Source organism: Filicampus tigris, chromosome 9 (genome assembly GCF_054856515.1).
Source record: "Filicampus tigris isolate MCC_2025a chromosome 9, RoL_Ftig_1.0, whole genome shotgun sequence".
NCBI classification, from domain to species: domain Eukaryota; kingdom Metazoa; phylum Chordata; class Actinopteri; order Syngnathiformes; family Syngnathidae; genus Filicampus; species Filicampus tigris.
In genome coordinates this window covers 12,115,001-12,130,780 of record NC_141225.1, presented here as the reverse complement: position 1 = coordinate 12,130,780, position 15,780 = coordinate 12,115,001, and the positions used below count along the sequence as shown (strand labels likewise).

At 40.4% G+C, this 15,780-nt stretch overlaps 1 protein-coding gene across 4 annotated transcripts in view; it reads right to left on the bottom strand.

Moving 5' to 3' along the window:
• Positions 1 to 15,780, bottom strand: part of itga7 (integrin, alpha 7) — a 35,781-nt gene that overhangs the window by 19,513 nt on the left and 488 nt on the right. For all 4 annotated transcript variants that reach the window (XR_015088177.1, XM_086041277.1, XM_086041275.1 and 1 more), the window contains exons 2-4: positions 1,262 to 1,389; positions 570 to 649; positions 222 to 477 (exon numbers count right to left, since the gene is read on the bottom strand). Coding sequence is in view for 3 of the 4 variants with exons in the window: in XM_086041277.1 (XP_085897403.1) it covers positions 222 to 477; positions 570 to 649; positions 1,262 to 1,389 (464 nt within the window). In the remaining variant the exon portion in view is untranslated. The remainder of the gene's footprint in view (positions 1 to 221; positions 478 to 569; positions 650 to 1,261; positions 1,390 to 15,780) is intronic.

Here is a 15,780-nt window from a genome sequence, read left to right as displayed (position 1 = left end):
CCAACAGTGCTGCAAATGTATAAACAACTTGTTAGTTTACCATCTTGATCTTTTTTTTTTTCTTATCTAAATTTAGCAACTAAATAAGGAGAAAGGATTCTACCACTATCTGATGCTTGCTACTCCTTGTTTCCTTGTGGGTAAGCTGATATCTATGACCTACTGAATGCCACTCTAGTTCAACTCTTATCACGCATCTTAATCCATACAGGCCACCGTACCTTTCCAATTGTACGTCCCAGGGGCCCCAAATAATATGAAGTTGTTGTCTGGAGTGAAACTGACGGAAAGACCCTGCTGGCAGAAGCCAAACTGCTCGTGACCCTGCGGCCGACCCTCACAGAACTTCCACTCTCCTCCGTCCAGGTCGTCTCGCTCCGTCAGGTCTTCACTCAGGACGTAGCAGCGTCCAATGGGATCGCGTGTCTCGGAGGGTTGGTGCACACGTTGCCTGAGCTCGTACAGGTGAGCGCAGGTCTGGGGGGAGGTAGCGTGGTGTTGTGAAGTAGTCAACCATTTTGCTACTAGAGATTTAGGAAGTGATTTTTAATTAAGAGATTGTGACTTACCACCACCTTCCCTCCAATGCCCTGGCTCTTGACAGTAACTCCAAGCCACTGATTGTCTTTGCTCTCTTTGTTTAGACTCACTGAAGGAGAAGAATGAAAAACAGGATGAAAATTGCTGTATGTCTAGGATCTGGTCAGCAATGTTGCTCGTATGCCTCAAACCAGATCAGACTATGTTCAAATTGTTGTTCCACATCTCAAAAACACGTACTTTAAGTTAATGGAGGATTCTGAAGTGTCTATAGGTGTTTATAGGTGAGATTTTAAGGGTGAATGGTTGTTGTCTACATGTGCCCTGTCACGGATAGTGCTGGGTGTATCTCACAAACCATAAGATATTTCTAATAAACTGTGAAGGAAATCATTTGTAGCGCTTTGACAAAATCAGCTCCTGAAAGTATGGAGAAGCTTTGAGAGAACTGTGCCCAGTGGAGCTCTGACAAGGATCATGTACCATTCTTAAATTTGTCTTCAGACACTTGTGCCATCTTGTGACAGTAATACTAAAAAAGCCAAAGGATTCTTGATTTTGGATGGAAAACTATCCACAAAATGTACAAAGCTGTTATTTGAAACATTAGACAAGAAACCAGGAATGTTATGATACTTCTTGGTGATTTCGATGGTGTTTCGCTGTATCAGATGTGACTCAAAGGAATTATGTGAGCACTTGAAAATGAATAAAAACCTACCGTCACCATCAATGTCCACCCTCTCACAGTCATATTCCTCGGGCGTGATAGGACATTTGAACAGGGCTCCCGGTCGACTGCCGCGCAACAAACCCTGGCCTGCAGCCTGCGGCGCCCCCACCAGGATCCTGAAGCAATACAAATTTAAGGGTTACTATGGTGGATGATCCAAGAATGAATCGATCCGCACGTTGAGGTTGAATCCAATCTACAAATGGTGGTCAGTCTACAGATCAGTCATTAGGTGCGGCACCACTAGTTAATGTTTAAAATCTAAAGAGGTTTGCAATATTCACTGTAACATCAACGCTGATATTTAAGTCTATGGTTGATGTTCTAAATTTAAATACTGCAATCCTGAACAGAATCACGTCAGTCACAGGACAGCTTGCAGAAAGTAATACTGTAACCTGCACAAGTTGTGTTTTAGACAGAAAACATGGCTTCACATTATCTTGAGTGAGGCACAGCTCTGAGTGGGCTCTATCTTGTTTGCACAAACCAAACTTGCTTTGACTCTCACCACTCGCACATCACTACATGAAGGCGAGCAAAAGCCTTTATTCTCACTGAGGTGGGTGCTGATATTTTGGGGGGGCCAGAGTCGCTGCCCTCTGCCTTATTAGGAGTGCAGATTCTTAGGCTAGCCGTCTATTTTAAAAACTGAATGTTGGGCCGCATTCCAGCCAATGCTGTCAGCCATGGCGGATGCATGGAAGCGAGTCGTCAAGACACAGAGGGGAAGAGGGGGGCAGAGGAAGTAGGGAAAGTAACGAGGGAAAGATAAAATAGGAAAAGTAAAAATAGTTAGCCTCAAGGATCAGCTTTTGTTTCCAGCTTTGTCAAGCATGTGTGACTAAATCACTCTCTTCAGTCAGAGTATTGTTCCATTGTAAATGACTAAACTTAAAATGTAACTGCTAATCAACAATTCATTTGAGTCTGACACTTCACAAGCTAAATTTAGTTTGACTTTCAACAGAACATTTTACTATGCTAGCATTAACTAGTTAGCCTTCCTCGCTAGGTGCTGTTGTTTTGGTTAGCAATAGAGTTTCAATGGACTCTGGCAGTTGACTCTTCAATGTCCGTGTGTGAATAATAGTGTACAATGAATTGAGATTATTACAACCGCTGTACTACTTGCTTTTTTTTTAAAGGGCATCTGTTTGAAGGAGGCATTTATTTATTTGTGTCTAATAATGATATGACTCACGATTCCCGACTCCTAATTCCCTGTACTGCAGCCTTTTTTGCACATCTTTTTTCTTCGTTGTTCAGCTATAAGTCACAAAGTATCGTCATCATTTTCAATTGTCAGCTCATCTTTCAGTGAACCCACATGAAATGCACAACTATGCTTTGTGGGTGTGTGTGTGTGTATGTGTGTGTGTATTAGTGGTGTAACATGAATACAAGTGCACTCACACATATGCATGCACACCCCCACGCACACACACTTACTCACACACGCATTGTTGACATGGTCTCACTGTACTGCACTGCCATCATGACACCCTGAGATCATATCGGTCAGTTGAGTGAGAGCTTGGGTTTTGTTCGGAAAAGCCCACACAAACGGTCCAAATTACACAGCAGAAAACTCTCCATATCACCATTAATCCATTAAGCGCTTATATACATACCAGTCCCTCACCTGAATTAGGTAGCTACCCTTTCTTATGAAACTGTATAGACGAGCTGAATGTTCACTGATTGTGCCTGAAGGTTGTTGTTCATGCACAACCCCGACTAACCAAAAGTAGCCACATCGTTTGTCTGCTCACTAACAGACTGTTGACATCATGGGGGACCATACCAACCTGTATATGTATTCAAGATAAAAATGAAATGTAAGAATATATAATGGTAAATATAAAATGGTATTTAAAAAAATCAGTTGCCGACACTTCAAATAACTGACCTTTATTGCTATTTCCAGGCCACACAATTCGATGGTCTCTTGTTGCTAGGCTGACTTCCAAGGGCTTCATAAGTGTCCCAAAGGCTAATGAAAAACAGCATATGTTGCCCAAATATGGAATGAAGATAACCCCCAGTACAACACTATAAACAAGATGAAACAATTTTCTTCATATCTATTAATTTGTCTTTTTTTTTTTTTAATCTATGTAGCCCAGGGGTCCTCACGTCCGGTTCTCAAGGGCTCCTATCCAGCCTGTTTTCCCATCTCTCCCTGACTGCAACACACCTGATTCAAATGATCACGATCGTTATCAGGCTTGTGCAAAGCTTGCTGATGGGGCTCTTGATGATTGGACCTGAGCACCCATGATGTAGACTATTAAATCAGCCCTTCCCAAATAGTGGGGCGGGCCTCCCTAGGAGGCACAGTGCGACGCTTGGGGGTGCCCGTGTGACCCTAGGGAACATTTACAAACATTTGTTTTTCTCTGCCATACTAGAATAAAGTGTCATTGTACATTCACTACAGTAGGTGGCAGTAGAACTCTCATTGTCAGAGTGTAAAAAATAAGTTAAGTTATTTATGAGATGTATGTGTTTTTGTTTGCTTTACCATTGATAAGGATACAATGTTATGAAGGGGTGTAACTTATAACAATTTTATAGACAAATTATACTATTTAATAGATCGCGGTGGAGAGTTGGTGGTGGCGAGAAATATTTTCTTCTTCTTAGGGGCAGCATAACAATACAATACAATACAATACAATTTTATTTAGACAATAATTGATAATCACAGTATTAAATATGAAACAGAAAATTTGTGACATCTGTTGGGGCACTAACACTTTAGAGTTTAAAACCTAATACTGGGTCACGCCTGGTCTTTGTTGTTACGCTATACCTGTAGAATAGTACCACAGGTATCAACTGGACAGCTGCTAATAATAATTTGTTATCATTTACCAGACTGGAAGACAAACACTGCGCACTGATAAGAAGACTTTTCACCCAAATGAAACTGGTGTTAAACCGATGAAGACCAGACCATCACCAAACATTTACCATGATAAGCTGTCAATCACAGTTCAATAACTGGCATTAAGAGCAATTCGCTATATGAGGATGACGGGTTTTCTTCTTAGAACATAAACAGCGACAAACATTCTTCTGGCTGAAACAGCAAACACACCAGAACCTTGTTACACTTCCCACATTGTTCAATGACCCTAACCCTCATCCACCCTCACCACCATGTGACCCGTCATTTGATCCACCCCCATCCACTTGTTCAATCCTACCCACACTCCACTCGTGCAGTCCAGGGGGGTCACATCTCTGCATACGACAGAGTTCAACATCACACGCATTTTAATGTACTTATAATCATGATTTTCATATTTTGTTTTGGAGACTCACACGCTCATTGATGACATTCTCCTGAAATGCATTGTACAAACTAGACTGTTTCTCTAGTGTATATCTGGTGAGTGAGTTGTTTCTGATGTCAAATTATACAGTATATTAGGGAGTAGATTCTAATGAATGGGCTAACTTATAGCGATGTATCAGTGAATGCTTGCCAAGAACTGATAAATGTACACATTTACAGACACAAGTGCATATGGACGTACAGACGGACAGGTCAACACTTAGCGATATACCAATGAATTGCTTCTGACAAACGGACTGACGGTCATCTGGCTATTTCTCACTGACTTGTTTCTGAGAAACAAATGGACGTCTTCCAGTGAATTGTTGATGGACAGACGAATCCCCAGTTACTGTACATGTCAGTCAGTTGTATTTGACAGAAGGACAGGCATCTACGGTAATTATTTTCTAGTGGGCATTTTCTGATGGACTGAATACAGGCTTGTTGTTATACTGTCTATCAGAAATGTTTTTGATGGACTGATGAATGCACATCTCGTCATATAGTAGTGAATTTGTTTTAAAGGCCTGAAAGATGTCTATTAACACAAAATAGTTGTTTCGGATGGACAGACAGACATCCTGTTATATCAGTCAGTCACTTCTGATGGATCAATGGACATCTAGTTATACCCGAGGGAGTTGTTTCTGTTACGTATCAGTCAGTTGTTTCTGGTGGACAGACTTATGGATACATTTGAGGGTACCAAGTTTTTTCAATGGGATGATACCGTGAATGTTTCTTTTAGTTTTTTTTACCCTTGGCTGTAATAGCTTCGGAACACATTTGAAACTGGGTTAGAAAACATTTAACCCGGGGTCAAATAATAATTAGGGAGGCACAGAGGTGTCTGTGTTTAGCACCTCTGCCCATTGGTGTGAATCTGAGTGTGAATAGTTGTTTGTTTACCTGTCCAACCAGTCCAGGGTGTACCCCACTTCTCTTGGCAAAAGTCAACTGGTGATGAGGATGGGTGGTAGAAAATGCATGGCTAGGCGCCTTATTTCTATCAGCACAAACTCTTCTGCATGTTTTCCAACCATTCCCTTTAATGTTCCAGGGTTGGGCCTTTGACAGCCGTTCAATTTTGTGAAACATTAGTTGCACCCTCAACATTTCCACCAGGATTTCAAATTGACGAACCACCTAACCTCTTCTCTCACACTGAACATGTGTTGGGTAGACAGCAGGCTTTGGGAGGCAGCTCTGCAGAATCAGCAGGGGGGAGAGGGGCTCTTTTGGCCTCCGCTTATTGTCCCGAGGCAAGACTGTGACCTCTGATCTGGATGCACAAACACACACTTGCAAAGCCAAACGTGCAGGCGCACAGACATTACTACGTATGTCAATCTTTATCCAGCAAATGTCTACATACAGCAACTGCATAAAGCAGGACTCGGTACCCGGGCGGCCCCCTGCCTTTAAAACTGTCATTTTCTGGGAAATCTCGCTACAGAAAGCAACAGCTGAGAATGAGATGCTGTGAATCATCATGCGTGCCACCACGAGCCAAAGACAGAGGGCATGGCTAATGCATAGTAAAATGGGAAAAGAGAGGGACAGAGACAGCTGGCAGTCAATGCGAAAACCCCTTTTGGGACACTGTGGTTCACTGCCAGGGGAGGTGATTCAAATGCGATGATTTAAAAACTGCAAATTTCCTCAGAAAGTTTGTCTCGTGATCCAGATATTGATTGTGGTACTATTAGAAACCTTTGTTGAGATTTGAAAACAATCTTTTCTATACCCTTTACCTGCTCAGAGTCACTGGTTAGCTGATGCCTATAATAGCTGTTGGGGCAAAAGTCAGATACCCTGACCTGGTGGTCAGTCAATCACACGGCGCATTTAAAGACAGACAACCAACTGTACACACACTGCCTGCACCAAGGTCAGGCAAGTGAACTACTACACCGTCAGTTGCTATGGCAGATGCCAGTGAAAACAACCTTACAAGCCACCATGAAACCAGCCCCGCAGTATAAGATGCAACAAATCTATTTTTCAGAATCATAAATTACACTTAACAATGGTTGATTCAGTATATCACATCATAGCAACCCCTTACGCCACCCGGAAGACAAAGAGTCATAACTTCCACTAGCAACCAAGGTAAAGCTGGCTCCTCCCCACTGCATAAAGATGCATGTCTCTTAGTTGAGATGTTTCACTTCAAGATACTTCCCATGCCACCTATGTGACAGACCGGTCTGCCTTTCTGCCTATGACGGAAGCCCCATTTTGTAGGCGATAAACGATAGACGGAACACTTTAAAAAATAGTTGGACTAAGTCGGAAGCCCATTTTTTTCCCGTCAATGTAATCGACTATTTTCGTCATTTTTTTGTGACAAAAACTCAAGATCAATAGCTTTCAGCAAATAAGTCGTGTTTTCATATCTTCAACAGTCACTCCGATATAAGGTAACGTCAAGTGACACAGACTTATGAAACAACCTGTACATTTTATTCATTGACAGAGATCAAAATCCATCAAATTGTTGTTCGATAGACTCGAAGCATCTATTTAATAATGTAGTACTAATATGTGCCAGGCTGAAATTGGTTGCTTTTTTTTGGGGTACTACATATATGAGACAAGTAACTCCATTCTCGTATCACATACATCTTTAAAAAGACCCTCACCTCACCAGCTGGCCTTCTATTGATCAACATGTGAATGACCATTTCCAGGGCATCATTGAGGTAATGATTGGCCCTTAGGAATATATTCCAATCTGTTCTGTAAGATCCATTGTCATTCTTCTTATCAATCAATTGATCCATCCATTTAGATGTTTACCTACTGGGACTGTAAAGTATACTGGTAGGCAGGTATTGGGCATAGGTTGAATGACAGCTATATAGCTATGTATTCTTTCATCCATTTCTATAGCGCTTGTTCTCATTAGGTTTGTGAGTCAGGTGAGGTCTATCCCAGGTGACCACCCTGGACCGGTGGCCAGTCTTTAACACAAATCGAAAAAGAAAACATTCATACACGCATTTGCCCCTATGGACAATTCAGTTTTCAATGACGCTAAAATGTATTTTTTTGGATCCACAATCCACACAGAAGGCTGGTGCTGGAATTCAAACTGCGAACCTGAGAACTGTCAGACAGATGTGCTAACCACTAGCACCAACCTTGCCGCTACAATACGACCAATTGATTACAATTTTTTGCACCAGTCAGAGTTGGTGTGGAAGCAAGACCCAACCATCAACGGTATCATGGAATAGAAATGGAAAAGAAAAATGTATTAAGCTAACACAAACATTTCAGTTAATGTTGTATCAATGTCCCCTTTTTGTTAACAAAGGTTATCTGCTTGACAAAGTCTTTTTTCGACTGATTGATTTATCGACAGTAATATAAAAAATCCAAAAGAAATATTTATGACTTGGACTGCAGGACAAACCTGTCAAATAAAATGGTTTAATTTCCTGGTTTATCCATGACAGCCACTGTATAGAGATGCTATCATCTGATTGATTCAACCGCAGGCACGCGCGCACCCGCGCACACACACGGACACACACATTTAATCAAAAGGTGAGGCCGGTCATGGCTTCTTCATCCCCGCAGCTCCGGTTTGTGTTCGACCTTCCCCCACGTTAGGAGAATGGGACTTCCAGGGTTAACCTCTTGCTTTCTCCTCAAACAACCTTGATGACACTTGAATAATTGAACACTAAAAACAAACGATCGTGTCACTGATGATCTCGAGGTGGAAAGGATGCCACGTTTTCCTGCTCTCACTGCGACTGAAGTTGTGTTTTTCTTGCTGACGGTGCACATTGTCCCGCTCTCACTGGGCTAATATTCCTGAAAGCTTTCGGGCCTGGCACCAACGCGTCCCGCCGAGCTTTTGTCCGGGTCATGGCAGGCCGGCTGAGCGCTAAATGGACAGCCAGTGAAGAGTCTTCATGGTGAGAGTCCTATAAATCCTTACCCCTTATAGGTAAGCAGTGGGAAAAAGGGGGACTTGGATGCACTGCCAAGGCTTTCACGTGAATGGGCTGCAGGAGATTTAATGACAAGAGTTACTGTAGACAGATCATGAATTGAGTTTGGGGATGGGGGAGAAAGTGGGGGAGGCTGTTCTTAACCCATGACGGAGGAAGGCAAAGGGGTGGGGGCGGGGGTTCTTTTATTTTGCTTTTGTGATGCAAATCAACAAGTCCATTTTGTGTGTGATGGAATGGTGCAGGGACATGGTGACACACATTTAAAAGGGTGTCAAACTCATTCTTGTCACAGGCCACATTGTAGTTATGGTGTCCTTCAGAGCTCTGTTATGACTGTGACACCACCTAAATGTATAATTGCCTCATCAGTTTAATTTAAACGTTCATTTAGAGTTTAATCCCTTCCATGGGCTTACTCAAACACTTGTATCTCAGATCGTCCTTCCACATTGAAATGAATGGAAATGCCATTATTAAGATGTTCCAGTTCCAAAACAACCCAACAAAAAATACTATATCGTACGTTACAAAACATACAGTGATTAAATATTTAAATAACAAACCCCAATTCCAATGAAGTTTGGACATTGTGTACTATGTACGTTAAAACAATTGAACACAATACAAATACAAGATATTTAATGTTAAAACTCATGAACAATATTGATTAGGCTTTTTTTTCAATTCATTTTGTATTTGATGCCTGTAAACAAAGAAAAAGTCTGAACAGGGTTAACAACAAAAGGAATGCTCAAAACCAGTTCTGAACATTTAACAGGTGAACAGGGACATTGAAAACAGGATGGTGCAAGGTTCACAACTGCTTGAACAAACTGTCCAACAGTTAAGAACATTTTTCAACACATATTTCCAATAAGTGTTGGAATTTCATAATCTAGGGTTCATAGTATCATCGAAATCTTCTGAGAAATCTCGGCACATAAGCAACATGGCCCAAAACCAATGTTGAATGCCCGTCACCTTTATTCCTTCAGGTGACACTGCATTAAAAGAACGCATCATTAGTTAAAGGATATTTACCACAAAGAACCAGAAATACTTCAGATGGCCATTGTCAATTAACACACTTCATTGCTACATCTACAAATGCAAGTTAAAACTCTACCATGCAAAGCAAAAGCCATACTATACATCAACAATACCCAGAAAGGGCACCAGCTTCTCTGGGCCTGACCATGCTGTGGTCTGACGAGTCCACAGTTCAAATGTTTTTTGGAGATCATGGGTGTCATGTCCTTCAGACCAGAGAGGAAAATGACCATCTGGAATGTTATCAGCGCAACATTCAAAAGCCAGCATCTATGATAATATGGGGGGCTGTTTGTGAATATAGCATGGGTAACTTTCACTTCTGTGAAGGCACCATTAATTCTGAAAGGTTCATACAAGTTTTAGCAAGCCACTGAGTAAGCCTGGGGGAGCAACGTGCGGCTGTGTGATTATTACACCAGTCGGTCAGTAAAAATAATTCGCTTAGTCGACATACTGCTTAAGACCTCAGTTCAGAAAGTATCATAGGATTCCAATAAAATTCTTTAAAAATGCCTTATATTTAATATATTGGATCCACAATAATGACATTCAAATTGTATAAAGTATACATGCAAGTAGACTGTTTTCAAAGCGCAGCTACTGTACCTTCCCCAGTATTTTATATTTCCATGGAACTGTCACCTTTCTCCAATATGCCAACAATTTATAACCCACTGTCACCAATGAAATAGATCACAGCATACCAATACGTTGCGCTGAGATGTCGAGAGGTGGAAATTACTTCCTTGAATACAAAATCTGACCTAAAGGTCTCAGAGGATGAAGATGAAGCACAAAGATGTCTTTGAAGGCCGAACAGACAAAACAGCATTGATGATTTGTGAGCTGCAGAAAAGACAGCCTGTGCTACAGTTTCAACTAAACACTGAGGCTGGAAAAAGGATGTAACACTTCCATTGGATTGGCTCCAGCATATACATAAACTGATGCGGTGGCAGTGAGCCAAACACATCTATGGAGAAGGCTACTTGCTGTATATCATGCTGCTTTTGCCGTATGGATGGAAAACACCAGTAAAACGGGAGTGCTTCATGTAGACTGTGAGTGCTTTATTGCATCAAATAAAAGCAGCACCGCCACGCCACTGCAGTTGGAATATCTCAGCTACAAGACTTTCATGGATGCATATTTGCAGACAATGTACAATTCTTATTTTAAATTGAGTAGATTTATTTTATATTTATTTCAAAATTGTATTTGTATTTTTGTATTTTAAGTGTATACAGTATACAAATACAGTTTTAATCTTTTTTTTTAAAATCTTTATTGATTGTACGTGTTCCCAACCAACCAAATAACCAAACAATATACATTACAGAACAATCATTATGCAGTATATGGTTGTCCTCATTGTTCAAGTGTTTTCGGTGCTAAAATACTGTTTTGATTCGTTTACTGTGTTGAAAGTCGGACAGAGTGCGATGTCGAATTTGCTGTTCTGATAGACAGCTGGGGGCTTGAACACAGGGAGTTTCCTGTCTTCGCCATGTGCTCAACTATTAGTGGAAGCACTTGTCATCTCAGTATAAATAGCAGATGCACACATAACTCCCACTCAAATGCCCCGTCGTCTGTCTGACTTTAGCGGCAGCACTAGATTGTCAAGCTGCTTCGAGATGCCAGCAGACCTCCACCAAGGCCAAGTAACAGAAGCCAGGGCTTGTGCTCACACTGAGGAGATTGTGTTTTGCACGGCACAAAGACAGTACAGTAGTTCATTGCACCAACCGCAAGAAGCCGGGCATCGGCGTGGGCTTCAAGATGCCTTCTGCTGATGTCCATCTTTCACAAAGCTGCTTTGATTTTTACAAACCGTCTTTGTGCCGCCGATAAATGATGCTAACGTCTGCACGGAAACTGAGATCACCGTATTTACGCTCCACCACTGATGGAGTTAATCTATACCAGTGGAGTATGTACAAAGTGTACGCTACGATCCCTTTTATCTGTTTCGTTTCAGGTATCATTCGGTCAGACATGAGGCCATCGGAATTTGACGATTAGGATTTGCAGTTTTGTAAGAATATAGCTTTGCGCCTCTAGGACTCTAGGAGTTTTCTGCTTTCCTGCCTTTTTTTCTTCATTGGGGTCTAGTCAAGGGACAGCCACTATTTCAGGAAATATGGTGGGTCCAATAAAGGATTGGTTGGCTTTCTGTGAGGGTTGTTGTTTGTTAGTGTTACTGTCCGCTTGCATCATGGCCAAGTGGGTCATGTCAGGATTTTTCAAGTGTTATACCGGAATGTTTAGGGTTGTATTGGATCGTGTGAACCTAATGAAGTGTTTGGAACTTCAAAGCAGTTACCATCATATCACAATCACCAAGTGCAGTGCAGTGCAGTGTGACCTCAGGCAACAGTCAAACACAAAGCTCGGCCACATTCAAAGAGTAGATGAGTCACTGAAGCATCTGATTACAACACTTTGGGGCAAGATGTCTCATCAAGGTGCATTTTAGAATGTGTCATCTGAACTGCTTAATGGAAATGTATTATTCATACAGGAGAGTCAGTTTCCCTATATTTGTTTGGTGAATAATAAAGTATGCTTTCAGGATAAAGTATATTAAGTTACTGCTGAGGTTGTAACACTGATATCTTGATTTCTCGGAATTCGACCCGTAATGCGACATGTACTTTTGATATTTTATTTACTTTTAGGCCATTCTGTTTTTAGATATTGCATCTTTAGTAACTTAAAGCACCCTTGGATAACTTTTTTTCAACATGCCAACAAATGGCGCACTTACATTTACAATTTTACGTTGGACAGACTTTATAAATTATTTGCACGTTATTTAGTAGTCGTAGTAGTAATTAGTAGTGTGTGCGCATGTGTGCGCGTGTGTGCTCTACTTCTAAATTGAAATGATATCTGTCACCTTTTCCCTCTTGTGTGACACTCTTTGTAGTAGATTTAATGTGACAAAACCTTTGATCAATTACAAGCAGCTTCTAATGGTCGCATGGCAAGGGTCTGCCATGTTTCAAGAGCTTACAAATTGATGGAGTGATGTTGTGAGCAGCTATGTATACACACCATCCATACCATCGTTTTCTTGACTCTCTTCAGGTCTTCCAGCAGCACAGCAATATGAAACTTTTGGCTCAAGTCACTTTTTAAAATAAGATAGCACCATGCTGCTCTGCAGTATACTATATATATAGTAATTTTTTTTTCACAGTAGCTTTGCTGCTGATGTCAAAGTGTTGGTCCGAGCCGGCGACAGCATGACTGCGGTGCAGCTAAAGCGGGCAGTTGACAGTTAAAAATGGAGGAATACTTCTATTAGCATGGAGGTGTCTACTGTGTTAGGGAAGAGGCCTTTATTTAGCTCATAGACAGTCTCTGGACAAATACTCTATAATCTAGTCACGTGAAAATGGAGTTCAACATTAAATAAAATACATTGTATTACAGAGAAATTTAGAGGAATATTTGCAAAAGAATGCAGTAGACCGGATGGACGCACTCAACAATGAGGAGGAAACGATCCCAATTTCTAATTGGTCTGAAAGTTGTATTTACTACCAATAGTGTGCCTTTGTTCATTTATCTATTCCAGCAACTTATTCAGTAGTGAGAGGGAGTACAATGAAATGCTCTTCCACTTGATGGCTGAAGGGGCAATTAAACCGTTGACCAACATACAACATAATAAAGGCATTATTTTCAACTAAACAGGCCAAGATTTCACGCTGAGTAATTATGTTAGTAAATTCAGACAAGATCATCATTATTTCTGTAAAGAGTGGTGCCTTGGCATAAGTTTAATTCATTCCCTGGCCATGGTGATCATTTAAAACAATCTCAGAATCTTCTTTCCCCATTGAAATGAATGAAAATGACATTAAGTTGCTCCGGCAGAACAATATGCATTTTCTTAATAACAAAAAATTTACTCGACAGTCACCACTTTATAACAATATACAGTAATAACACAGTTTAATAGAATGTAAATATTTGAATAGTTTGTGCCTCGTGGTTTCAAGCTTTAATGCGCATTGACATTGTGTTACTCCTTCTGGTGCGATATAATTGGCTACTAGGTTTAAGTACAATACATCATAGAAAACTTTGATGTTGAACGGTCATCCTGTGTGACATAATGCTTAAAAAATGTCAGCAAATGGCTTGATTTCTTCGAGAATTGGAGGAATAATTGCTTTGATTTTTCTTTGTTTTTGGTAGGGGATACTTCAACAAGAGAAGAACTGCTAATGTAAGCCACGACCGTCAACCTTTTTTATACTTGCATGACAATTCATGCTAGTTCTATTATTCGATCCTCTTGGAGCAAAAAGAAGGAAGAGCCCATTAGTCGGCACAGTGAGGATCAGCGTACTTCAAATCAATACAGTGCTTAATAGGTTGTCATAATCATATCTCTGCACATGGGCCCCATGGCCACATTGGCAATGCTTCTAAAGTGATGCACAAGTTAGAAAGAATGCAGGATTAGGCTGTACATGCAGGAGGAGCAAACTGAAAGATAAGATAAGAATGCCTTTATTGATCCCACAGTGGGGAAATTTTCACTGATTTTAGACCTGATTTTAGACAATTTAGCAACTCTCGCATGCGGGAATACTGATGACAATCAGTAAACCTTGACGACATGTTGAATGAAACAATCTCCAACGTCTCCCAAACGCCCTTGACTTCCCGTTCTGTCTTAGCTGAATGCACAGTGCACATTAAACTCATGCAGCCGGTTGAATTACGGGTGTCCTGACAATCATTTGGCACAAACAATGCAGCAGCACAGATCCAGTGGCAACATTTTTATTCCGCACTTGGTGTCGCAGTGACAAAGTATGGAACATGATGTACGGATATCGCCATAAACAGAACAATTGGTGAAGATTCAAGCTTGTGGGGCCAAGTGGTGAGAGTGTTATGTTCCATGGAGAGTAATCAAACTTGGTCGCCAAGATCCGCCCACACCCTATGATGAAAACTCACAAGTTTGGCTATTAAACGCCATCACTCTTTTGAGTAGAGTGGGCCTCCATGGAAAATGCTTATTGGTGGTTTATCATCTTTTTTCACCTATTTTTTAGGTTAATATATATTGCTTGCATAATGTTTGTCCCTTGCCCTCGTGAAGAGCAGGGGTCCACTGTACAATGATTTCCAACTACATGGTAAACTACCCTTTTTCACTTGTTCTGAAAATGATGAATTTACGACAAATAATGCATCTGTGTTCATCTATGCCAGAGACATATAGTGTCACAAACTGTGTATCCACCTGTTGCCATAAATAGGTCAAAATGATAGCTTTATGTTTTTCAGTAAATTTGTGAGTAACTCGAGACAAGATCATCTTTAGTCATATAGGGTATATACCTTTGGATTTGTTATTTATGTAAAACATTTTTCCATGGCTTGATTAAAGGTTATGAAACATCAGTTGGGCCTGGCCGATTCTATCTGCCAGCCGATTTAATCTGCCGATATTAGCTCTTTTGTTTAAAAAAAGAAAAGGTAAAAATATTTACCAATTTTTGGCCATTTTTTTTTTTTTTTTACATTTAAACACATTAAACCATAAGACAAAGATAATAACCACCCTCTACCAAAAAAAAACCACAGCAAAACATTGGCCAATTTGTTGATTTTTCTGTCTGTTCTAAAGTTAAACAAATACTAAAAGACAAAATATTGTAAAAACAGTCAAATGTTCTTCCTGTAATCCATACTTTTATTGTTGGGACCAACAAATAAGTTATATTATATTTTTTTTTAGTCAGGCGATGAATCGATTATCCAAATTTTATTCTGCCAAACATCGCAATCAGCATTAACCTAAAAAAAAAATCCATATTGGCCATATTACCCAGTACAGTAAACAATGCGTATTTCTCTTCATTTTATGTTTAGTTTGACAGAAAACTTAACTGGAATTGGCATTATATATCTTTTCTGAAGATTTGTTCACAAATGAGCTGAGTTGAGTTCACTGCCACCATACAGTCATCTCATATTGTTGCAAGTCAAAGTGAAAAAAATCAGCTGAAAGACGGCTAATATCTCAAGAAACTCATGTCACTCAAATCTCAAGGCACCTGTTATACATGGTTACATATTTAATGTACAATATTTGTGAT